General features: G+C 32.8%; 1 protein-coding gene across 1 annotated transcript in view; it reads left to right on the top strand.

Annotated features, from left to right (window-relative positions):
• The window catches only part of LOC134692126 (uncharacterized), a 43062-nt gene extending 18248 nt beyond the window's left edge, over window positions 1-24814 (top strand). The window contains exons 7-14 of the mRNA XM_063552546.1: window positions 4516-4708; window positions 5280-5426; window positions 6106-6259; window positions 15840-15950; window positions 16990-17059; window positions 20257-20444; window positions 20977-21105; window positions 23719-24814. Coding sequence (XP_063408616.1) covers window positions 4516-4708; window positions 5280-5426; window positions 6106-6259; window positions 15840-15950; window positions 16990-17059; window positions 20257-20444; window positions 20977-21105; window positions 23719-24438 — 1712 coding nt within the window. The 3' untranslated portion in view covers window positions 24439-24814. The remainder of the gene's footprint in view (window positions 1-4515; window positions 4709-5279; window positions 5427-6105; window positions 6260-15839; window positions 15951-16989; window positions 17060-20256; window positions 20445-20976; window positions 21106-23718) is intronic.
• The last annotated feature ends 1085 nt before the right edge of the window (window positions 24815-25899 follow it).

Genomic DNA, 25899 nt, shown 5'->3' with positions numbered 1-25899 from the left:
TGGATCAAAAAAAAAATTCTGCATCCCTATAAATTTAATCATTAATTCCTGAGGCCGGGTAAGGGTAAATACCTAATTTCTGTGAAAATAAATGGCTTATCCTGAATTTCTACAAAAATAAAGACATAATCCTGATGTCTTGAAAAAGATCCTTGCATCTCTCAATCTTTTATTTTTATTTTGATCTACTATTCTCACTTAACTTTGCTTCTTTAATAACTATAACTCCATTCGTTTTATGTGTTTGAGCTTTTGATTTTGCCATTTGATTAGGGATTCTCCATTTTGCATTTTCCTCGGAGATCAGTATTTTTTAGATTTTACTTCTTCCTCATGATCAAATTCACCAGGATTACACTTTTTTGATGCCAGAGGCACCTTTAGTCTACAAAAAATTCATCAGTGGCAAACTAATAAAAAAATAAAAAAGGCCAAATCTAGAAAATGCCTAGAATTTATGAATATGTTGAAAATCATGTTGAAAATCATTATCATTCATTACTCCCCAAGGGTGATTTGGGAATAGAAATATGGTCAAGACAGGTCTCCTTCTGATTGGCAGTAAAACCCTTGCGAAAGTGGGGCACCTGTTTGACTGCTGAATGCAACAAGTATGTAGCAAAGTCCTGTTAGAATGGGGATGTTTAGAAGATGCCTCATGTAGAGGAACTTGCAAGAACTTTTTGAGGGTTCTCTAGCTAGGAGGCCTGTTGAAAGGCTCAATTTATTTCCCTATCTAATATACCCTAGTTTTACAGACCTGCAACCCAGGTGATCTATATTACCAGACCTACCTATTGTTTTTATTGTTAATTTGTTTTCATCCTGAATATGCATGAAATATTTGGCACTGGACATTATGCAATCAACAACAATTAATCAACCATTCATCCCATTTCAACATTATATATTTCGTGAATTTGTTAGATATCATATATAGAGGGAATTATAGCAGGTTCTATTAAATAATTTTAATGAAGTAGAGCATCGATGTTGTACAGTCAGTTTAAATAAAATTTGAATCTTCTTGTCAGTTTGACCTTGACAGTTTGACCTTGATAAATAAAGAAAAGTAATCAAACACTTCACTTAAAGTTTATGAAAGGTATCACCTGGATTAAGATAAAATATGACACTTTGTTTTTAGGTAAACAAGTTTTTAACTACATCATGACAATAAATTAAGGGTAATACGCACATAATTTAGTAATTGTGCATTTGGTCAATTATGCAAGGGCTGTTTTATTTTGTTTTAGCTCACCTGGTCCAAAGGCTCAAATGAGCTATTCTCATCACTTGGTTTTTTTTGTAGTTTGTCTTCCTGCTTTGTTTGAAAACATTTACAAGAATCTTTTCCTCTTTTTTATACGCCTGTCAAAATTTTGACGGAACGTATTATGGTATACAAATGTCCCTCTGTCCGTCTTTCAATCTGTCTATCCGGTATAAACAGCTCACACCGTAACTTGAGAACGACTCATCCAAATTTCATGAAACTTAACATAGTTGTTTCTTATGATAATCAAACGATCTGTATTTTTTTAGATGAAATTCAGATTAAAACTTTTTGAGTTACTGGACTTTGTAACAGTTACTAAAACAGGGGTGTATTGTTATAGTCCGACCTCCACATGTTGCACCGTAACTTGAGAACAACTGATCCAAATTTCATGAAATTTAATATAGTTGTTTCTTATGATGGTCAAATGATCTGTATACTTTTTGGTGATAATAGGATTTAAACTTTTTGAGTTACAGGACTTCATAACTAAAACAGGGGTATGTATTTTTCACATGTCATGCTGTATTGCAAAAACAATTTCTGATAGTTGCTTTAAACTTTACACTTCTTTATATTAATCCAAAGATCTGTATACTTTTTAGTGATGATTCAAAATTTTATTTTAGAGTTATTGAGTTGTTTTGTAAAAAAGGTGGGTGGTTTTTCTCATGTCTCGCCATATCTCATAAAGTTTTATGATTATTGCTTAAAACTTTACACACTTCTTAATTATATTAATCTTAAGATCTGTATACTTTTTGGTGATGACTCAAATTTCATTTTGGAGTCATTGAATTTTTTGTAAAAGAGAGTTTTTTTTTCACATGTTGCATTGTATCTTAAAAACCATGACTATTGCTTAAAACTTAACACACTTCTTAATTATAGTAATCTAAAGATCTGTATATATTTTGGTGATGATTTAAAATTTTATTTTAGAGTTATTGAGTTTTTTGTTAAAAAAAAAATTCACATGTCACGCTGTGTCTCAAAAACTATTTATGATTATTGCATAAAATTTCTCACACAAGAGGAAGGGAGTATCATGCGCTCATGGTGCAGCTGTTTATTAAATGACTGGGTCAATTGGAATCACACTTTTCCATAAATCTTTTATCAGTTTATGAAATTATTTCCTGAGGTGTTCCAGTCAATTATGATATAGTTCCTTTATTTTATTCCATGAGAAATATATCGACATCATTGTTACATTTCACATCCCCACATAGCTAGTTTTAAAATGAATTCAGTTCTTCCAATTACCAACCAACATGACAGGGCATTGCAAAATGAAGAACAAAAGGCTTAAATTCAAGTTTTGCAATTATTTTGAAAATTGCTATTGATTGAGAAAATCTGGCTCCTTAATGGAGTTATTGCCCTTAAATGATGACTCTCACTAACCTATAGCTCATGAAGCTAGTAGAGAGAAAATGAAAAAAGAATGAAATCCAAATGCAAATCCAAATAGTAATTGATAGAAATCTTATATGTACAAAAAAATATAACAACATTTGATTGGTCAGTTTTAAAGTTTAAGTTGTTGTAAAACTCTATGGCTAATTAGGACATTTGGTATGAAGTTGTTTAAGCAATTTCAGGTCTAATTTCCATGGAGATAATATGATCCTGCCCTATGGTGGGGTCTTATTTTTTTTTTTGGGGGGGGGGGTCTGATCCCAGATCCTGCTTACTACTTTTACTATTTTATCAGATTCCCGTATCCAGCTTACACTACGTATGTAAGCAATTCTCATTTTTTGTCGAGCCTGCAACTTTTGTTGCATAAAGCTCGACATAGGGATAGTGATGCAGCTACTACGGCTGCGGCGGCGGTGTTAGCTCACTTCTTAAAAGCTTTATATTTTAGAAGGTAGAAGACATGGATGCTTCATACTTTGTATGTAGATGCCTCATGTTACGAACTTTCCGTCAGTCACATGTCCAATGTCCTTGACCTCATTTTCATGGTTCAGTGACTACTTGAAAAAAAAGTTAAGATTTTTTGTAATGTTAAATTCTCTCTTATTATAAGTAATTGGATAACTATATTTGGTATGTGCTTACCTTGCAAGGTCCTCATGCCTGTCAGACAGTTTTCACTTGACCTTGACTTCATTTCATGGATCAGTGAACAAGGTTAAGTTTCCGTGGTCAAGTCCATATCGCAGATACTATAAGCAATAGGTCTAGTATATTAGGTGTATGGAAGGACTATAAGGTGTACATGTCCAACTGGCAGGTGTCACCTGACCTTGACCTCATTTTCATGGTTCAGTGGTTATAGTTAAGTTTTTGTGTTTTGGTCTTTTTTTTCTATACTATATGCAATAGGTCTACTATATTTGGTGTATGGACTGATTGTCAGGTGTACATGTCTAGCTGACAGGTGTCATCTGACCTTGACCTCATTTTCATGGTTCAGTGGTCAAAGTTAAGTTTTTTAGTTTTGGTCTATTTTTCTAATACTTTATGCATTAGGTCAACTATATTTGGTATATGGAAATATTTTATGATCTTTATGTCGGTTACGCATGTTTCATTTGCCCTTGACCTCATTTTCACGGTCCATTACGAAGTTTTAAGTATTTGTGTTTTGGTCTGTTTTTCATTATTTATAAGCAATATAAAGTCAACTATATTTGTAATATTGAAGAATTGTTAGCTGTACATGTCTGCCTGGCATGGTTCATCAGACCTTGACCTCATTTTCATGGTTCATTGATTAATGTTTCATTTTCTTGGTTAATGTTGAGTTTATGTGACAGTTGTAATAAAGCTTTATATTTAGGTCTATCAAGATAGTATCAAGGATTAGTAAAGAAGGCGAGACATTTCAGTGTGTGCACTCTTGTGTTAAATTTGTGTGTCCTGCTAGACTTCATTTCCCATTTTCACAGCACAATAATTTGACTTTCATGTGTCACGCTTACAAAAAATTGTCTATCCCACGTCATGCTAAGACCCCAATGAGACCCATGATGGTCATGACTCATTAACTTTACCCTATTTTACAAGTCAAGTTAGTGTTAAGGTTTGTTGAAAAGTAACACTAATTAGAAGTCAATGGTATTTGGTGTACAGATCTAGATTTATAAGGATTTGAATTTTGCTCTGCAACTTCTGTCATGGTTCATTAACTTTGAAAATTTGCATTTTACTATTTAAATGATAAAAAAGAAGACATATCTTTGTGTTAACAATCTATCATTTTTTTTTTAATTTATATTTAGGTATTGGGACAGTACCATCAACACGAGTAAATTTCAGTTCCATAGATTTAGAAAAGGACACTTTAGAAATGCCTAAATCATCTAGGTCTTCCATAAGAGATTATGAACCATGGGCTGAAAGGAAGAAACAAGTCATGATGCCTATATTTGATGACTGTGTTATACCTAAAGATAATATAGAGCTAGCACAAAGGTACTTAAAGACTTATTAGGACCAGTCCAATTTGATTTCTGTGAAGATTTTTCTGTATTGATGTTTGGTACAAAAAAAGACTACAAAAATGATGCAATTTCTTTCAAATATGCTGTACATGGACAAAATTTGTTGTCTTTTCGATAATTTCCTATTATTCCTTACAATTGCAATTTTTTTCTAAGCAGATCATATAAAAAACATGAAAAAATACCCATATCAAAAAGATGAGTAATTGAACTCTTGAACTATGAGAATTCATCTAAAATTGACCCCTCAAAAAATTACATAAGTACAAATATCTTGTCATTTTATATATTCACATCACATAACATCAGTTCAAATATCAGATTTGACAATGTTGAAGTTACGAGAAGTTTGAATCATATACTTTACATGATTATAAAAAAATTAAAAACTAGTATTATATAACCTTTTAACCATTTAAAAGGTATTTATTGTATTTGTTTGATTTTCAAATTCCAAGGGCCAAGAAATACCTTCTTTGAAATATAGATGTGATATGTATCTTTTTCAAGTTTTAAATTTATGTTAAATATACTATTTACAGGTTAGGAGGTGGTTTGTATGGTGACACATATGTTGGTGATGTAAAAGGCTTAAAGGTCGCTGTTACAAGGATTACACTCAATCTACACAAAGAGCAAAAAACATCAGAAATGTTACAATGGCTCAAAGACGAAGTATGGTTTTTGAGGTAATTAATAATTTTGGCTAAAACTAACAAATTAATTATAGAAATGAATTAAAAATTCAACACATTTACCACACTAAAGACAAAAAAGTATTCCACTAAAAAATTGGAAGATTTGCTGGCTTCAACTGGCAATTTGAGTGTTGAAATTTATTATTATCGTACACTTTATAGCTAGCAGAGTCAATAGACAGGTATTTCAGACCATTAAATCAAATATTGATGCCCTCAAATCTTCAAATACAATACTGTGATCTTCATTCTTTATATGCAACTGAAAGAAACCACCACTTGATCCATACATTTTAAAATCAGTCATACTATGTCTGTGCTTTTGTAATTGAATAAAAGTTCTTTATATAAGTTCCAGAGGAAAATCTGTTAGGAGGAACAAACATATATGTCAACTTTTGCACTGACATTTTCAGAACATCAGTTAGGAAATTAATGACCTGAAATTTGCAACATTATCCAATCAAATGGAAAGATGCAAACCCATTTGCATTATAATAATTAGTATCTACTGAAAAAGACAAAATAATCATGATACTATTAATAATTTTACAATTAACAGCATATAGTCATTTCTATTTAGATAGTTTATTGATACATGTACTTGCTTTTTTAAGTAAAAAATATAACTTAAATTTCCTTGCTATATATGTATATTGCTTTGTTGTAGCCGACAGCGACACAGAAACATTGTAGCCATGTTAGGGTTGTGTACAGATGCAAAATTTCCATATATAATGTCTGAATTTATCGAAGGCTTCACAGTTAAAAATTATATACAGAATAAAGGAGATTTAGTGTCCTGGCCACTCAGAGTCAAAATTGTAAGTATGTAAAATCAGGGTTCTACTTTGTTATAAAAAAAAGATGACATTGTGATCTGATAGCCAATGAGGCAACTCTCCTACAGAAACCAAATAATGTAAAAGTTGGGAACTATAGGTCATCATAAAGCCTTCAACCATGAACAAAACTCAAATCCCAATAAAACATTCATGCCATAATACAACCTAAAATGGTAAAAAATTAAAAGGATGCCAAAATAAAAGTCATGTCATGTATAACATTGAATAATATTGGCTGTAATTCAGTGGTATTTTTGCATGATTTTTTATGCCCCACCTACAGTATCCACCTGCGGTAGTAGGGGGGCATTATGTTTTCTGGTCTGTGCGTCCGTTCGTCTGTCCGTCCGTCTATCCCGCTTCAGGTTAAAGATTTTGGTCAAGGTAGTTTTTGATGAAGTTGAAGTCCAATCGACTTAGAACTTAGTACACATGTTCCCTATGATATGATCTTTCTAATTTTAATGCCAAATTAGAGTTTTTACCCCAATGTCACGGTCCACTGAACATGAAAAATGATAGTACGAGTGGGGCATTTGTGTACTGGGGACACATTCTTGTTTTTTACAGCTTTGTACCCGAAACTTCTGTAGGTAATTTTGTGATAGACTTGGTTGGATTGATTTTTTGTGGAAGTAAGCAAAATAGCACAAATCCTAAAAATGTACATATGTTTGCTCAGATATTTCAGAAAGGATTACCACAGAAAACATTGACCTCATTCTTACAATTAGTATCACTGCTTTTATCAGGTTTTTGGTCTCATGTTATTCTACCTGTCTCAAGTGAATCGTTATTAACCCCTTCCCATTCAGAGGCGGATTTAGGGGGGGCCCAGGGGGCCCGGGCCCCCCTTTTTTGGGAAAAATTTTGGTTGCCTATATAGGGAATCACTGAAGCGTGACTGGAGCGGGCCCCCTCTTAGGTCAGTCAGTGGGCCCCCACTTATGAAAATTCCTGGATCCGCCACTGCCATTCAGGCATTTTAGACCTTTACTTATCGAAAAGACACTATCGAAGTTTAAATGAATACTGCATTCGCATCAATGGTCATACACATGTCATGTTGGGCTAAAATAAAAGATAATTATTAAAATATTTCAGAAAATTAAGTTTGGAGATAATTCGTCATTTTTGGGTCACATGGTTTATTTCCAAAAGTCACGTGACTGTTGGCGAAAAAGAGAAAAAATACGAAATCCTTGGACAAAAAGTCATGCAGAGACATATTGGTGGGCTAATAGGGTCAGGTTTTGGTGGAAACACAATGCCTCGAGTCTGTTGAAGCCATAAAAGTTATCATAGTGGAATAAATAGCCGCATAATGTGCTATAGGCCTTGAAATATAGATGTCCGTAACATTCAAAATAACTGATTTTAGACACCATTATTGTCCCATTTCAAACTTGGACCCTAGTTATTGGTCTAATTCTTTTTCAATCAATCAGCAACTTAAACTTTGTTTTTACAAGTGAAAAGTCATTGAATTACCAATGCTAGCTTGATCTGGGACACCCTTGACCGAGCCCGATGGAGCCAAGGGGGTAAAAAGGGGAGGGGGGCAATTTGGCACACACATTCTTTGAAAAAAATTTCGTAGGTTTTCTTTTTTAAATTGAAAGTAAAGTTAAGTTAAGTTACATTTAATATAGGAAATTTTTTTTCCAACTCCCGCAGTGAGATTCGAACCCTCAATCATAGCGCCTTGGGATAGATCATCGTACCCCTGCACCACTGGCATTGTAATGAATTTATTGAAATTTAAGTACTTAAGTCTACTACTACGGAAGAATTTAAAAAAAAAAAATTATATAAAGATTCTCACCCAGTTTGTTTTCCTTTTGGAATTATGAGTTCTGATGATAATTTTTTGTTGCCAATGCATGATTTTTACGCAAATCTAGGAGGAATCCACTCTTTACAATGTCATTTTTTCATTGAAATATACATTATCCTTTATTCAAACAAAAGTGTTTCAACTTTATCATACCCCAACACTTACGAAACCATGTTTTGTTACATCTATTTCAACTCTGCAAAAATTTTTTAGAATATTTAAGTGGTTTTTGTCTCTTTTCTCATAATATCTCTAAGAAATGACTTCAGATTTTTAGCGCATTTCAAGTTTGTGAGTGCACTTCTACTCTAAAAATTACATTTGCAACTAGTGTACAAGTTTGAACTATTAGTTTAATACTATTCTTCAAAAACTCACTGCACAGTTATTGTGAAAAGTCATAAATCCTCTTAAAAAAGCAGTTTTCTTTGCCCTTCTTTTTGAGAATTTTCCTCAAAATTCGAAGAAAAATAAATGGTTTTTACAGAAGAATTACACATCAGTAAGAGGTGACTTATTTATTAACTAATAACAATAGAGGTTTGCTGCACACTAAATCGCATTGCTGGTTATCTGAGGATTAATTTGAGCCCTTAACCACATCTGTACATCAGCAAATGACTATGGAACCATTCTAAATGCCCCCAAATAATCTTGAAATTGGCTTCACCAGTAAGCTGTACCGTGTGAATGGGAAGGGGTTAATCAATGAAAAGTCAATAGTGTGTTTGCCAATTTCCATAATTGTCCCTGTAATTAAGGCCCCATTTTAGATCACAAATTTTTGTTGTCCTTGGAGATCTAAATATAAGGGAAAAAGCAAATTTATCTTTGCATAATGTGTGTAACTTTTACATATTTTAATTTTTTCAAATCTTTTAATTACTAATTACATTTAATTTGGTGTTAAGCCAAATTCTTCTGATATCAGAAGTAATTTTTCACTGAAAATTGATTAAAATACTCACAAATAACTTTCAACTTAGGGCTATTCCAGAAAAAAAATGTATGGGGGGGCATACCTGCCAACTTTTGAAAATGCCCATGGGGGTTTTAGCACGCGACAACAATTTCAAAGGTTATAATTATTTGCGACGACTATTTTGGGCGTGCTGTTTTGTAGTCTAGAAAAAGTGTCATATTTGCATGATTTGCAAGATGAGCTTACATTCCTTCTTAAGTTTATTTGCATGATTCTAGTTATTATATCAGCAGAAAATATGAACATGTAGCTGTAAGACCAGGAATTATTTTCATGTGTAAAGATACTAAATAGTTTTTATACGACCGCAAATTTTGAAAAAAATTTCGTCGTATATTGCTATCACGTTGGCGTCGGCGTCGTCGTCGTCCGAATACTTTTAGTTTTCGCACTCTAACTTTAGTAAAAGTGAATAGAAATCTATGAAATTTTAACAAAAGGTTTATGACCATAAAAGGAAGGCTGGTATTGATTTTGGGAGTTTTTGTCCCAACATTTTAGGAATTAGGGGCCAAAAAGGGCCCAAATAAGCATTTTCTTGGTTTTCGCACTATAACTTTAGTTTAAGATAATAGAAATCTATGAAATTTTGACACAAGGTTTATGACCACAAAAGGAAGGCTGGTATTGATTTTGGGAGTTTTGGTCCCAACATTTTAGGAATTAGGGGCCAAAAAGGGCCCAAATAAGCATTTTCTTGGTTTTCGCACTATAACTTTAGTTTAAGATAATAGAAATCTATAAAATTTTGACACAAGGTTTATGACCACAAAAGAAAGGTTGGGATTGATTTTGGGAGTTTTGGTTTCAACAGTTTAGGAATTAGGGGCCAAAAAAGGGCCCAAATAAGCAATATTCTTGGTTTTCGCACAATAACTTTAGTTAAAGTAAATAGAAATCAATGAAATTTAAACATAATGTTTATGACCATAAAAGGAAGGTTGGTATTGATTTTGGGAGTTTCGGTCCCAACAGTTTAGGAATTAGGGGCCAAAAAGGGACCCAAATAAGCATTTTTCTTGGTTTTCGCACCATAGCGTTAGTATAAGTAAATAGAAATCTATGAAATTTAAACACAAGGTTTATGACTATAAAAGGAAGGTTGGTATTGATTTTGGGAGTTTTGGTCCCAACAGTTAAGGAAAAAGGGGCCCAAAAGGTCCAAAATTAAATTTTGTTTGATTTCATCAAAATTGAATAATTGGGGTTCTTTAATATGCCGAATCTAACTGTGTATGTAGATTCTTAATTTTTGGTCCCGTTTTCAAATTGGTCTACATTAAGGTCCAAAGGGTCCAAAATTAAACTTAGTTTGATTTTAACAAAAATTGAAACCTTGGGGTTCTTTGATATGCTGAATCTAAAAATGTACTTAGATTTTTGATTATTGGCCCAGTTTTCAAGTTGGCCCAAATTGAGGTCCAAAATTAAACATTGTTTGATTTCATCAAAAATTGAATAATTAGGGTTCTTTGATATGCCAAATCTAACTGTGTATGTAGATTCTTAATTTTTGGTCCAGTTTTAAAATTGGTCTAAACTAAAGTGCAAAGGGTCCAAAATTAAACTAAGTTTGATTTTAACAAAAATTAAATTCTTGGGCCTCTTTGATATGCTGAATCTAAACATGTACTTAGATTTTTGATTATGGGCCCAGTTTTCAAGTTGGTCCAAATCAGGATCTAAAATTATTATATTAAGTATTGTGCAATAGCAAGTCTTTTCAATTGCACAGTATTGTGCAATGGCAAGAAATATCTAATTTCACAATATTGTGAAATAGCAATTTTTTTTTAATTAAGAGTTATCTTTCTTTGTCCAGTATAGTAAGCAAGAAATATCTGCATGATTTTTTTTTAATTGGAGTTATCTTTCTTTGTCCAGAATCAACTTAAATCTTTGTTATATACAATATACAATGTATATTCACTTTTTACCACCAACTGATAAATTTAATAATCTTTACCATTCAGTGATAACAAGCAGTTTTTTTTACATTTTAATATTTTATGATGTATTTAAATGAGTAGTAATTGTTGCAAACTCCATTAGAATATTTTAATTGAAATTGGTTTTGGAATAAGGGAAAGGGGGATGTGAATAAAAAATTGGGTTCAATTTTTCTCATTTGAAATTTCATAAATAAAAAGAAAATTTCTTCAAACATTTTTTTGAGAGGATTAATAATCAACAGCATAGTGAATTGCTCTAAGAGAAAACAAAAAATTTAAGTTCATTTGATTACATTCATTCTGTGTCAGAAACCTATGCTGTGTCAACTATTTAATCACAATCCAAATTTAGAGCAGAATCCAGCTTGAATGTTGTGTCCTTACTTGCCCCAACCGTTCAGGGTTCAACCTCTGCGGTCGTATAAAGCTACGCCCTGCGAAGCATCTGGTTGACTTTTCCAATTTAAAATAATACACAAAGAAAGACCTTTATCAGGTTGGGAACAACACATAAGGATCCCCCTCAATGTTAGGACATAAAAAAAACACTTTTTAAGTACAAATGAGCACACATTCATATTATTTGAAGAAACTTTTCCCAAAGAACTATACATCTTATGATCTATGTGGTATTATATGGTCAACACATGTCCAAGAATTTTGATATGTTCTTGGTCTTATATCTTCTTTATTATTCAAAATAATAGGACTCTTCATTTAGAAAAGCTGTTCAAATATAATGTCAGAATTTCTCATTTTTTAGTTATTAAATCTACATTTTTCTATTTTATTTTTTACAAGATTGACCCCTTGACAAAGGGTAGTCCTCATTTAAGGGATTCCTCATGTTGATGTGGGTGGGGGTGTGGGGTCCATGTGAAAAATAATGAATAGTACATTATACTTTAAATGATTGAATACATAAATAAAATTATGTTACAGCAAGTGTACATGTAATGTCAATAAATAAGTGAATAAACCACCGTGTAGAACGCCACATGCGGGGTGTCAGCTATGTTTGACATGGGGTGGCAATTTCTAAGCGAAGAAAAACTGTCAAAGTAAGTTCAAGTATCAAAATTTCTTTATTTAGAACTCTTAGTGCCATATAATGTACTGCACGGAAGGAACTGAAACACAATCTATTTCCTGCAAGCAAAATCAGTTGTTTTCAGTGCTCTGTTTTCTCAAACACCTCTCCCTAGTTTTCTGTGTTGCAGATTTTGAGGCTTCATATGCAAATTTCTGGATAAAAAACTACTTTAGACGTCTTCCTTCTGCATCATTTATATAGAATTTAATTCCTATTATGGAATTTAACAAAATACCAGCTTCATACTTAAAATTGATTGGTTTTAAAACTAATTTTTCATCAAAATATAAAGTGTCGCCCGGGGTGTCAAATTTTGCATCTCAAAGGGTAGAGGCTTCTAATAAAAAACTGTCTTGTTTCTGATCCTTTTTAACTCAAACACAACTACTATATTATGATAACAAATAAAAAAAACTAAAAGTACTTTATTTTGTCTGTTTTTTAGTCATATAAGACATGTGCTTTTGATTTCATAAATAGTAAAAAATTACTCAAAATTGTTTTTTCACAGGTGGAAAAAGATTTCTTTTCATTTTCAGTTACTATCACGGTCAGAAAAAAGTCACTAATCTGGCTCAAAGCACTGAAACATGGAAGAAAATCATAGAGCAGACCTCCATATAAGATTTTGCCGAAGCCACCAACAGTCAAACTCTATCATTGGCATTACAGGTCTTCGTCAGGTTCCTCTCAAAAGCGTCTGTGCATGTTGCTAAAACAACTTCCTCCGAAACGAAATCCATTACTCTCTCAAATGCCAAACTCACCGGCATCTTTATCATCAAATGACAATACTGCTTGAAGGAGACATGAAACCGATGACACTTTATTCTCAACAATTTTAAAAAGCGATTCAAAATCTTAAAAAACTTTATATATATGGCTGTTGATTTTGTATCTTTTATCCGAACGATTAAACCAAATAAATATCCTTTCGACAATATTTCTCTTCGACTTTCTTTGGGATGGTCAGATTTATGTCCAAAAAAACAACATCGGAACTATGGTATCGGGAAAGAACTACTTAATAGGTTTTGGAAAACTCGCCACAGACTTTTTCACGGTAAATTTTTATAGTTTATGGGTGGACAAAAAATTATTGTATACCTTACCGAATACTTGTGTGAGCGTGGAATGGGCGATCCCCAAGATGGAGGAATTAATTATGCAGTTTTAAATCAAAGATACTATCAGACCTCATCACAAATGTCACAATAGATATTTATATCCCAAAGAATGACCTCATCGCCATGGACCTTGATATCCCAAAGTGTGACCAGGCATTCTTTCCTGTATTGAAAATGTAAGATAACCAACAAAATTATTAGTTTATGTTATGTGCTGACGGTTTTGAAGATGAAAAAATTCAAGGAAAGAAAAACACTACTAGAAGACCTAATAAATACAAAGCAAACAATTATTGGATATGGACAAGTTTTTGGAACTTTTTCTTTGTCAAAGAGCACATGAGGCACCTAAAAATTTAGGTCTACGATTGAAAGGCCGTAAAGAGCTCGCCATCCGCCAAAAATTTGGTCTTTAAAAGTTTTATGAAATGGCCGGTGACAATTGGCATCAATCGAGATTTGTGTTTGTGTTCAGTGTTTCATTGTTTCAGCTAATGGAACTTTGTGGAAATTGCCTTTCTTGAATCAACTCGGTTCTTTCTAGTGCCAGTGACATATTTGGAACAAACTCCCATTATGTTAATGAAAGCGCAGTAGCCATCTTGTATCAAAGAAACCATGTCAGCCTTTTGGAACATGGTGAAATGTTTCAATCTTAGAACCAAGATATCATAAACAGAGGTCAGACCTTAGGATACTAAGTATCAAAGTCCATGGCGATGAAGTCTGATAGTATCTTATGACTTGGAATTGCAAAACTTATTTCTTCGTCTTGAGGGTTGACCATTCTGCGCTCACATAAGCTCTCGGTATATGTTCAGTACTTTTTGGTCCACCTATCAAATTTGCCATTTCGATAAAAATTAGGAAATCAGCAGCCAAATTAATTTTTTTTCAAGATTTTGAATCGCTGTTTTGAAATAGTCAAGAATAAAAGTGTCATCGTCTGCAGGTCTCTTGTAGCTGTATTGCCATTTAATGAAATAGATGTCTGTGAGTGTTTCATTGACTAGAATAATCGAATTCGTTTTGGAGTGAGAGCTTTTTGAGGTGTGTACGTCCGCTTTCAATAGGAGCCTGATGGTGAGCTTTGATGGAGTTTGACTGCTAGTGGCTTCGGCAAAATCTTATATGGAGGTCTGCTCTGTGATTTTCCACCATGTTTTGGTGCATTGAGCTACATCAGTGACTTTTTTCTGACCGTGATAGTAACTGAAAATGAAAAGAAATCTTTTTCCACCTGTGAAACAAATATTTTAGTCATTTTTTACTATTTATGAAATCAAAAGCACATGTCTTATATGACTAAAAAACAGACAAAATGAAGTACTTTTAGTTTTTTATTTGTTATCATGATATAGTAGTTGTGTTTGAGTAAAAAAGGATCAGACAAAAGACAGATTTACACGATTCATATGCAAATATATTCGTTTTTTATTGGAAGCCTCTACCCCTTGAGATGCAAAATCTGACACCCCGGGGGAACACTTTATATTTTGATGAAAAACTAGTTTAAAAACCAATTAATTTTAAGTATGAAGCTGGTATTTTGTTAAATTCCATAAAAGGAATTCAAGTCTATATCAATGATGCAGAAGGAAGACGTCAAAAGTAGTTTTTATCCAGAAATTTGCATATGAAGCCTCAAAATCTGCAACACGGAAAACTAGGGAGAGGTGTTTGAGAAAACAGAGCACTGAAAACGACTGATTTTGCTTGCAGGAAATAGATTGTGTTTCAGTTCCTTCCGTGCAGTACATTATATTGTACTCAGAATTCTAAATAAAGAAATTTTGATACTTGAACTTACTTTGACAGTTTTTCTTCGCTTCGAAATTGCCACCCCGTGTCAAACATAGCCGACACCCCCCATGTGGCGTTCTACACGGTGATAAACTACTATTTATTATATTCATCGTAGTACTGCATCATTGAAGTTTGTCAATCAGCCATGCTTTTATTCTTATTCTGTGTAAGAACCTCCTTGCAGTTGAAAAATCATTTGCCATGTTCACATTTTTACAATTCTAACCAACAAACAGAGGAATACAACACAAAATTAAGTTCAATATCTAGCATGTTAAAACTATCTTGAGAGAAAACGTTTTTGATTGGCTGATTAATTTGATCATGAGAAACACACAATTTAATAGGCTGAACACGATTTTCCTCCATTGGACACAGTTCAAAATCGGGAACAAACATATTTTTTCGTGTAGATTTTCACCAAATCGTGTTTTAAAGGGTTTTTCAGGAACACGATTGTGCAATCGTGACAAAGGGTCAAAATCGTGTAGTTCACGCCTAAATCGTGAAAGTTGGCAGGTATGGGGGGGGGAAGTCACATTGTATTAATAATACATGGGTGATGGGTATCAAAGCAACTTTTCACACTATAATGCACTATAATTCTAAATTACAATTGTCTGGGTGGTGGGTGCCGAAAAAACTGCCTTCCTACACACTTGCTGTCTTAAGTTTTCAACATTTATTATATATAATCTATATTATACACAGGCAAGACATATCTGTGTCCACAGTTTATTTTATATCTTGTTAATATTTCAGTGTTTGCAAGCTGCTGATGGTGTTGCCTATCTTCATTCTACAAAACCTCCAATCATACACAGAGATCTTAGATGTGCTAATCTGTTTATATCTCATCATGAAATTGTAAAGGTAGGCTTCTCTTTCTGTGCACATGTATAATCCTCCTTTATGTAGGAACACCTCTGTATGGAGATTTAAATATATTACTTAAAAGATTATTGTATTAAACATAATTGGTAGAATACCAGGCATACAATTCTCCTGATACAGCTAGTTTTATCTTCTTTTAAGCTCACCAGTGGGGCTAGTGTATCAAAACCATAGGAAGGCCAAACCGCATGATTAAGTTGAATATCATTGAAAATAAAACAAAAATAAAAAAGCTAGATTGAATTTGGTTAAGATCATTTTTCCTTTTGATGTCAGTGTTTTGGTTAAAACCTTTTTTCCTTTTGATGCCAATGTTTTCGAAACATTTTAACAAAGGAGTAGGTCCAGTAAGACCCCTTTTTGGACCCAAAATATAGCAGTTTTACAAAATCATTAAAATGTAAACTTTAAAAAGCCACTGCTACATAAATATGGGGTGTTTTTGACATTACAATGCAATATATCGGGTACTAGCAACATAAAGTCTTGCTAAATTACTGAAATCTTCAAAATTCTAGCATTTTAGTTAAATTTTAGACGGTTTTCGTGTAAAACGAAAGTGGCCGCATTCGTGTTCATCCTTAATATTGAAATGTAAGTTGTATTTTATGATAATACATAACATATATAAAAATTGAGGATGAACACAGATGCAGCCACTTTCATTTTTGACAACAACCATCTGAAAATTGACATTTTTTGGCATACTTTTTCATATTTGGGCTTGAATCGGATAGTTTTTAATGACGAAATCAGTTTAAATCTTTCACATAAACTAATTGATTCAAATGAAATAGACACTTTTAAAGTGTTTGAAAAGTGGTCAAAAACTTTCGTCAGATGAATCTGAAATTTGAGGCCAAAATCTACTCCTTTGTAAATCCAGTATATTTATAGAAAACCCATGTGAACAATTTAAGGCTTTAAAGTTTTGAAAATTAATTCCACAGAGAAAAAGCACTTGACAGTATATATAGAATGAAACAATAATTACATGCTATATGTCGTTTGTTGACAGGTTGGAGATTTTGGTTTAATTAAACTGATACAACCATTAAGGAAGTTATGTCAGCAGGAAGATTGCTGTTGTAAGTTATATATAAATAAGAAGGTGTGGTATGAATACCAATTTGACAACTCTCCATCAGAGTTCAAATGACATATATAGGTCACTGTACCCCTCGCACCAATGAGCTAATTGATACCACACAGCAAGCTATAAAATCACTACGGTATTTTAAAGCAATTCAAACGAGAATATAAACAGCCTTCATTTTATTAATGATTCTCTTTATTATAAGACAAGCCTGTTAAAGCTTTTTTGGTCTCTTGTATTGCATTGAACCATAGACAGTTGCAGAAAATAATCTTTGTTTTCTTAGACAGTTTTTCTTCCAAAGACAACAAACAAAACATGTTAGGCCTATAAAAATGAATTTAACAGAAATTTCATTAAATTAATTTCCATAGAAGAATTTAATTGTATTCTTGTATTAAAAAGGATGCAAGTAGCTATAGTTTACTCTCTCATCTTCAGGCTCTTAAATTAATTTGCTACATCTTCATACATGTGATACTTCCGGCGGGAGTCAAAATCTCCTGCTTTATAGACCCTCTTCCGTCCCTCCCGTTAAAATTTGAAATCTTCCGCTTTTTGAAAATGTCAATCTCGAAAAATTTTCAGTAGAAATTTTTGTTTACAAAATTGATACTGACAGAGAAAAAGTCTGAGAAACTTGAAATTGATATCAGAAAAGTCCGAGAAAAACGGAAATTTCCTTTAACTGCTCTGTTGTCAAAAGGTAAATAGCCTTGAGTAACCTATGAAGGTGTTAAGGATTAGACTGTTTATACAGCAATAAAAGAGTATTGGCAATTACCTGGTGATCAACTAGCAAGTTTAAGACACATGCCTGGATGATTTAAAGTGAAATACTGACAATGGATTAAATAAATTGTATAAACAACCACTTTTTTGTGATGCTGTTAAAAACAGTGAACAGTTATATTACTTAACCTCAAGACAAATGTCTTAATGTTCTCAAATATGATATGTATGCCTAATACACTTGTTGCAAAGCTGACTATTGTGACCTTAATAAAAGAGGGACGAAAGATACCAAAGGGCCAGTCAAACTCATAAATCTATAACAAACTGACAACGCCAAGGCTAAAAATGAAAAAGAAAAACAGAAAAACAATATTATAGTACACACGACACAACATAGAAAACTAAAGAATAAACAACACGAACCCCACCAAAAACTAGGGATGATCTCAGGTGCTCCGGAAGGGTAAGCAGTACTTGACCAAACATATGGAGACAGCAAACCCACCAGAAGACTCACAACTCTATCAATTCAACACCACTGTTCAGTTAGTGGAACCCCAAAATTGACAATGTAGCTTAAGCAGAGATACTTTTTACCAACTATATAATTATGATGGCTGATCACTTTATCTTGAACTTTTTATATAATAAATAAATTTTTAAAAACCACTTATCTTCTATTTCTATGAAGTAAAAATGGCTTTGGAGTTAGAGTCTTTAACAAAAGGGAAAATATGCAGTTTAAGGGGGTTCGCGGGTCTAAATCATTTATATAGGATTTCTCTATATTTTTCTATAAATGAACTTTATCTTAAAGTTAATAGAAAAATAAAATAAAAAAGTGGGGTCACCGTTCATTTGTGCTCACAATCTGCCTTCGAAAGAAGCATACATTTTTGTAAAAAAGGATTTTTTCTGTTGAAGTAATAGGAGAAATAAAGTTAATATCGAAATAAAAAAAAGAAATTTATTACAGAAATCGCTCAAATTTTACAATAATTTAGTTAAAGTACAGCTTATATGGAAATTATATTGAAAAAGATAGGTTACCGATGAGTTGAAAAAGATATTTCAATTTTAAAGCCAAAAAATCGCATTTTTTCACCAAAGGGAGATAATTTGGAACTTTTTCAATGATGTATACATTTTAAAAGTCATCTGGGGGCCAACACGAATTGATTGTTTTGAATGATTTTTGTACCATATGATAAAATAACAACTACAAAAGGTAACAAATGAAATTTGTATTGAAAAACAAATGTTTTATTTTTTCTGAATTTTTTATACCCTCGAGCCTCCTTAAAAACCAAAAAACCTTTGCGAACGTCGATAAAAATGTCGATAAAAAAATCTCCAGTTATGATGCACAAACTCCAGCTGAAAATTTCCAAATCTCCAGTTGTGACTTGACAACTCTGTCACATGTCTGCATCTTTTCCTCGAATTTAAAGATTTTATAAATGCTTAATAGTAGATAACTCTGAAATAATAATGTCAGGCATGGTAAAGTTCATTTTTTTTATTTCTTTACTTTTATTATTTTCTTTTTCACTCCTTCTTAAAATAAGAATAAAAATTTAATTAATCATTATTTGCTCTGTGCGTATTGCAAATTTTCATGTTTACATAAAGAATAATAAAACAATGAATCTATAAGGGTCAAAGGGAGACAATTTGATAATATTTCTTGTTTAACCTCAATCTGAATTTCAATAGTTTAAAAGTTGTAAACTTGCAATTGAAAGAGAACAATTTGAATTTATAGCAGAAAAATATTATAAATATGGTGACCATCATAGTGTAATGAGAATAAAACAAGGGAAGATAACAAGGGGATTAACAAAAAAACATAAATTAAGGTGGTACTCAACACCTTCACTAAAATTAATTTGGCTCGTTTAATTTTCATTAAATTTTGACAAAGTATTTTACTTTGACACTTTGACAAAAATATGAAAATTTCAAAAAAATGAACCAACAGTTTTATCAGAAAAATGACACTGGTTATGACAGCAGTTTGGCAAACACTAATTTTGATCATTGAGAAGCTTAATATTCCCTTAACAACACAATGTAATTAAAACGTTTAGCTGATTTTACAGAGTTATCTCCCTGTAGTGTTAGGTACCACCTTAAGAAAACTCAATGGTATAAAAAAAAAACTATGAAAAGACAAACAACAGTTCACAATACACCATACAAGAAAACAATTTTTGTTGCATGTATCCCATCAAAAGCTGAGGGTGATTGCAATTACTCTGGATTGTTGAGCAATTTCAATTCAGTTAGAAGCACTTGAAATAATGCTCAAGATTAGCAAGTAAAAGTTTAATAATAATTTCAATTTGGTGGTCACAATTGAGAAAATATACGGAGATCTTACATTTCAAATCAACAATTAATTGATATGCCAGCTGTAATAAGTTCTAATCTTTTTTGATTTTATATTTCTAGGTCAAGGTCATATCTGTGCTTGTCCTTCCTCCTTAAGATGGACTGCTCCAGAGGTCTTAAACCACCCCACTTCAGAAGAAAAAGATAAATTCATCTCCCTTAAGTCCGATTCTTACTCCTTTGGTGTGTGTATGTGGGAGGTAGTTATGTGTGAGGATCCATTTGATGATGTACAAACAGAACAAGAGGTAGTACCTAAGTTATTTGGACATTTTCCATATCATACAAGATATCACATTTGACAAGTGATTTATTAGGTCTAAATTCATGAAATTTTGAATGGTGTAAGTTTTTTTTAAAAACACTGCAAAAGTTTAGCAACTGTATTTAATACTGATAGAACATCTCTCATTGTTGTCTTGTCCAAAGACATTTAGTTTCCAGGCAATAACTTGAGTAGAAGTGAATTGATCTTAATGAAATTGTACAACAAGGTTCAATACCACAAAAGGAAGGTTTGGATTGATTTAAGAGGCTATTGTCATTGGCTGAAGTTTTAGGAATTTTGGCGCCGAAAAGGGGCAATTAAAGGGCCAATAAACAAAGATTTTCTGGTTTCTGGACAATAACTTGATTTAAGTTGATTTATATTAACTTTAGTTTCCTCTTGAAATGGCTATGGAATATGCTCAATGCATAGAAATTGTAATGATTTAGACTCTTTGTAAAACAATGTTGTTTTTGTTTTTAGATATCATCTTACATTAAAATATTTTTTAGGTGATGGAGTTGGTTAGAGATGGTATCCGTCCTGAAATCCCAAATACTGTTGATATAATGCCTCAGTACAGAACATTAATGAACCAGTGTTGGAATGGCGAGCCTGAAAACAGACTTTCTTTCAAACAGGTGATACATAGTCATTTGAAATGTAAATGAATTACCATACAAAACACACCAAAAAATATATTAAACAAAATATTTTTAAAACAACAGCACGCAAATTGTAAGGTACCCCAGGTGCCTCAGATAATTGAGCAGTTCTTTTAAAGCTTTAAAAACAAGACAAAAGTTGAACTGAAGGTAACCCAGGTGCTAGGGATCAGAAAGAAGTTCATAGTCTTCATATATACTCTCCTGTTGAAATATATGATAAAGCGTATAAAACGTGGCAAAATCCATATCACATAACGTGTCACCCTCAACCAATATCATCCCTTGGGCCTAAAGGCCCTTGGGCTGATATTGGTATCTCGGGATGATAAGACATATGATACAGATTTTGCCATGTATTATTCTTTATTTAACATACAACATTTCCTCTTTACTTCACGTATTCTCAAAATTTTAGTGCTGTGACCAGGATTTTTCGAAATTCACTAAAGCACTATAAAAACATCCTGGGGAAAACACTGACATTGACTTTATAAAATTATGACGGTGCTTTCCCTAGGAAAAGAAAACACAGGAAAACAAACGATTAACAACAACAAATGTCCGGTAAAATCTGACAGACCTTGGATGTGTTGGAAACGTTGATTTAATTTTACAGCAGAATACCTGGCAACGTCCACTTGTATTTTTGTCCATCTGATGAGTTAAGCCTTTTTCAACTGATTTTAATAGTTTGATCTTATGTTGTACTGTTATACCACTGTCCCAGGTTAGGGGGAGGGTTGGGATCCGGCTAACATGTTAAACCCCTCCACATTATTAATGTATGTGCCTGTCCCAAGTCAGGAGCCTGTAAATTAAGTGGTTGTCGTCTGTTTATGTGTTAAATTTTTGTATTTCGTTCATTTTTAGCTCACCTGGCCCAAAGGGCCAAGTGAGCTTTTCTCATCACTTGGCGTCCGGCGTGCGTTCGTCGTCGTCGTCCTGCGTTAACTTTTACAAAAATCTTCTTTTCTGAAACTACTGGGCCAAATTTAACCAAACTTGGCCACAATCATCATTGGGGTATCTAGTTTAAAAATTGTGTCCGGTGACCCCGCCAACTAACCAAGATGGCTGCCATGGCTATAAATAGAACATAGGGGTAAAATGCAGTTTTTGGCTTATAACTCAAAAACCAAAGCATTTAGAGCAAATCTGACATTGGGTAAAATTGTTAATCAGGTGAAGATCTATCTGCCCTGAAATTTTCAGATGAATTGGACAACTTGTTTTTGGGTTGCGGCCCCTGAATTGGTAATTTTAAGGAAATTTTGCTGTTTTTGGTTATTATATTGAATATTATTATAGATATAGGTAAACTGTAAACAGCAATAATGTTCAGCAAGGTCAGATTTACAAATAAGTCAACATGACCAAAATGGTTAGTTGACCTCTTTAGGAGTTATTGCCCTTTAAAGTCAATTTTTAACCATTTTTCGTAAATTTTATATATCTTTTACTAAAATCTTCTTCTCTGAAACTGCTATGCCAAATTGATCCAAACTTGGCCACAATCATCTTTGGGGTTTCTTGTTTAAAAAATGTGTCCGGTGACCTGGCCATCAAACCAAGATGGCCGCCACGGCTAAAAATAGAACATAGGGGTAAAATGCAGTTTTTGGCTTATAACTCAAAAAAAAATAATTTAGAGAAAATCTGACATGAAGTAAAATTGTTAATCAGGTCAACATCTATCTGCCCTGAAATTTTCAGATGAATTGGACAACCTGTTTTTGGGTTGCGGCCCCTGAATTGGTAATTTTAAGGAAATTTTGCTGTTTTTGGTTATTATATTGAATATTATTATAGATATAGGTAAACTGTAAACAGCAATAATGTTCAGCAAAGTAAGATCTACAAATAAGTCAACATGAACGAAATGGTCAATTGACCCTCTAGGAGTTATTGACCTTTGTAGTCAATTTTCAATCTGCTTCCTCTGTTTAATATTCACATAGACCAAGGTGAGCGACACAGGCTCTTTAGAGCCTCTAGTTTTACATAAATAAGGCCGTTAGTTTTCTCATTTAAATTGTTTTACATTGTCTTATCTGGGCCTTTTATAGCTGACTATGCAGTATGGGCTTTGTTGAAGGCCGTATGGTAACCTATAGTTGTTAATGTCTGTGTCATTTTGATCATTTGTGGATAGTTGTCTCATTGGCAATAATACCACATCTTTTTTATATTGAGTGTGTAGGTTAAGATAACATATAACTACTCTCCTTTAAGAGAAGACTGGTCAGACAGACAACCAATCTGTCTGTCTGTAGGACTATACAACTCTGAAAGGAGGGTAGTGTACCATGACTAATAATGACTTCACGGTTCAGCTAACAATCAAGCCTTTACCTACACACTCAATGCATTCTGATGTAAATTTTAAAGCATTTATTAGATATAGGAAGATGTGGTGTGAGTGCCAATGAGACAACTCTCCATCCAAATAATTGTTTGTTATGTTTATGGGTCCTTAATGCAAATTTCATTATGCTTGCATCCCCCTTTTACTGTTACTTGACCTTATCAAAAGTCTCATTGTATTAATATATGCTCAATGTCTTAAAATATAAATTTATATTTCAGATTGCAACCAAATTGAAAGAATTAGTATCCCAAGCAAGAACTTTTCAAAAGAATATTTTAAGCAAACAGAAACTTCAAAAATTACAATACGAAATTGGGGTCAGTGACTCAGATAGTGTAAATAGATTAAAATATGACAGTGTTAAACGACTTCATAGAGATTCGGAAAGTAGTACAACATTCAGAATAGACAGTGGAAGAGGACGTGTTCATAGAGATTCAGAAAGTAGCTGTGTACAAAATAATGACATCAGTACTCCACGACTTCATAGAGATTCAGAAAGAAGTTCTAAACCAAAATCAGACAATGGTATTAAGAGATACCATAGAGATTCAGAAAGTAGTTCCTTAATGAAAACAGAAAATGGTTCTCCACGACTTCACAGAGATTCAGAAAGTAGTTCCATATTGAAAACAGACAATGTTACTCCACGACTTCGAAGTGAATCGGAAATAAGTTCAATACTGAAAACAGACAATAGTACTCCACGACTTCACAGAGATTCAGAAAGTAGTTCTATATTGAAAACAGACAATGTTACTCCACGACTTCGTAGTGAGTCGGAAATTAGTTCCATATTGAAAACAGACAATGGTACTCCAAGACTTCACAGGGACTCGGAAAGTTGTTCAGTATTAAAAATAAGCAGCAATAATTTATCCAAAAATGATAGCTTCAAAGGATCTGTGAAGAAAGTGGATTTCAAAGATGATGTTTAGCATTAATTCAGATAATTTTATTGGCAGGATGACAACCAAAATATTGCATAACTTTCATTGCCTGAAACTTATTATTCAGAAAACAATAACAGCAGCAATTTCCATAGTGGAGGGACTATTTTTCCATGTCAATCTCACCAAAAAATCCTTCCATCAAAGAAGACAAAAATGTAGTTTTTAGTTAAAACATGTTAATATTTAAATCTGATCTTTTACAAACTAAAAAGGAAGAAAATCATAAGTTTGCCCAGGAAACTGCTCTGAATAGCTATAATAATGATAGTAAATTGGACAAACACAGTCAGGTACAACAAAATTATCATTCATGAGGAACTCTATGCTTTCTTTGGAATTATTTCAAACATTTGTTATTGCCTTAATTACCTGTATTTTTTTTTTTTTTTTCAAAAATCCAATAGGGAACATAATATTTCACAACTGGTATTATTTACCTGTTAATTGACAATCACAATTGTCTCCCTTTTAAACAATCAGAACACAGGAATAACTAATTAGTGCATTTAATATGTTTTTACTTTTGCCTAGGATAGTAGTGTAGTTAAAACCATCTTGTTATTTGTTGGCATTTCATGTTCTCTATCTAATACTGTAATAAAATTGAGATAGGAAATGGGGAATATGTCAAACAGACAACAACCTGACCATAGAGCAGACAACAGCCGAAGGCCACCAATGAATCTTCAATGTAGTGAGAAACTCCCGCACTCATAGGCGTCCTTCAGCTGGCCCCTTAAAAAATATGTATACTAGTACAGTGAAGCAACTAATTTCAGGAGCGATCTGTTTTTATAACGAGAAAAATAACACAAATATCAATCGTTGCAAGCATGTTTAACTTGGATTATTTATAAACTACATGAAGTAAATTTTATAATTGCCAAATGGGCCAGAAAGGACTGAATGCAAAATTAAGTATCTGCAAAAAAAAGTTGGTTTACAGTATTATTTTTTTTTTGCCCAAATCTACAACTTTAAAGGGTTTCCTGTAGAAAACTTATACCCAAGAGTTATATACCATGTTAGAAGTAGAGTTTAATGGTAACAATTTTACAGAAGGTTTTTGTTTGTCTTAGCAGCCTGATTTTTGCTCTTTTATACAATTACACTATCCAACACAACTTTTTACAAAGCAAAAAAGTAATTGTCAGTCCCTGCAAAAAACAAACAAGCAAAAACCTTATTCAGTAAAATTTTATGCAAGTATCCAGTAGGTGCTAGATGTTATATAAATGGTACTAATTTTCATGCACCTGATGTCTATTTTTATATCATTAATTAACTTTATATGCTTGTTTTTAATATTGTGCAATATTTGATTGTTTGATATAAGATTATACAATATGGGTTTGTAAGCCAGTTATTTTACTTGCCAGTATATATATTCACATGCCAAAATAGTTAAGGTTGAATATCTTCTTTTTGGGCATTAAAAAAAATATA

This window comes from Mytilus trossulus, chromosome 12 (genome assembly GCF_036588685.1).
Source record: "Mytilus trossulus isolate FHL-02 chromosome 12, PNRI_Mtr1.1.1.hap1, whole genome shotgun sequence".
Taxonomy (NCBI): domain Eukaryota; kingdom Metazoa; phylum Mollusca; class Bivalvia; order Mytilida; family Mytilidae; genus Mytilus; species Mytilus trossulus.
Note: the sequence above shows the minus strand (reverse complement) of the source record. Positions and strands in the feature narration are given on the sequence as shown.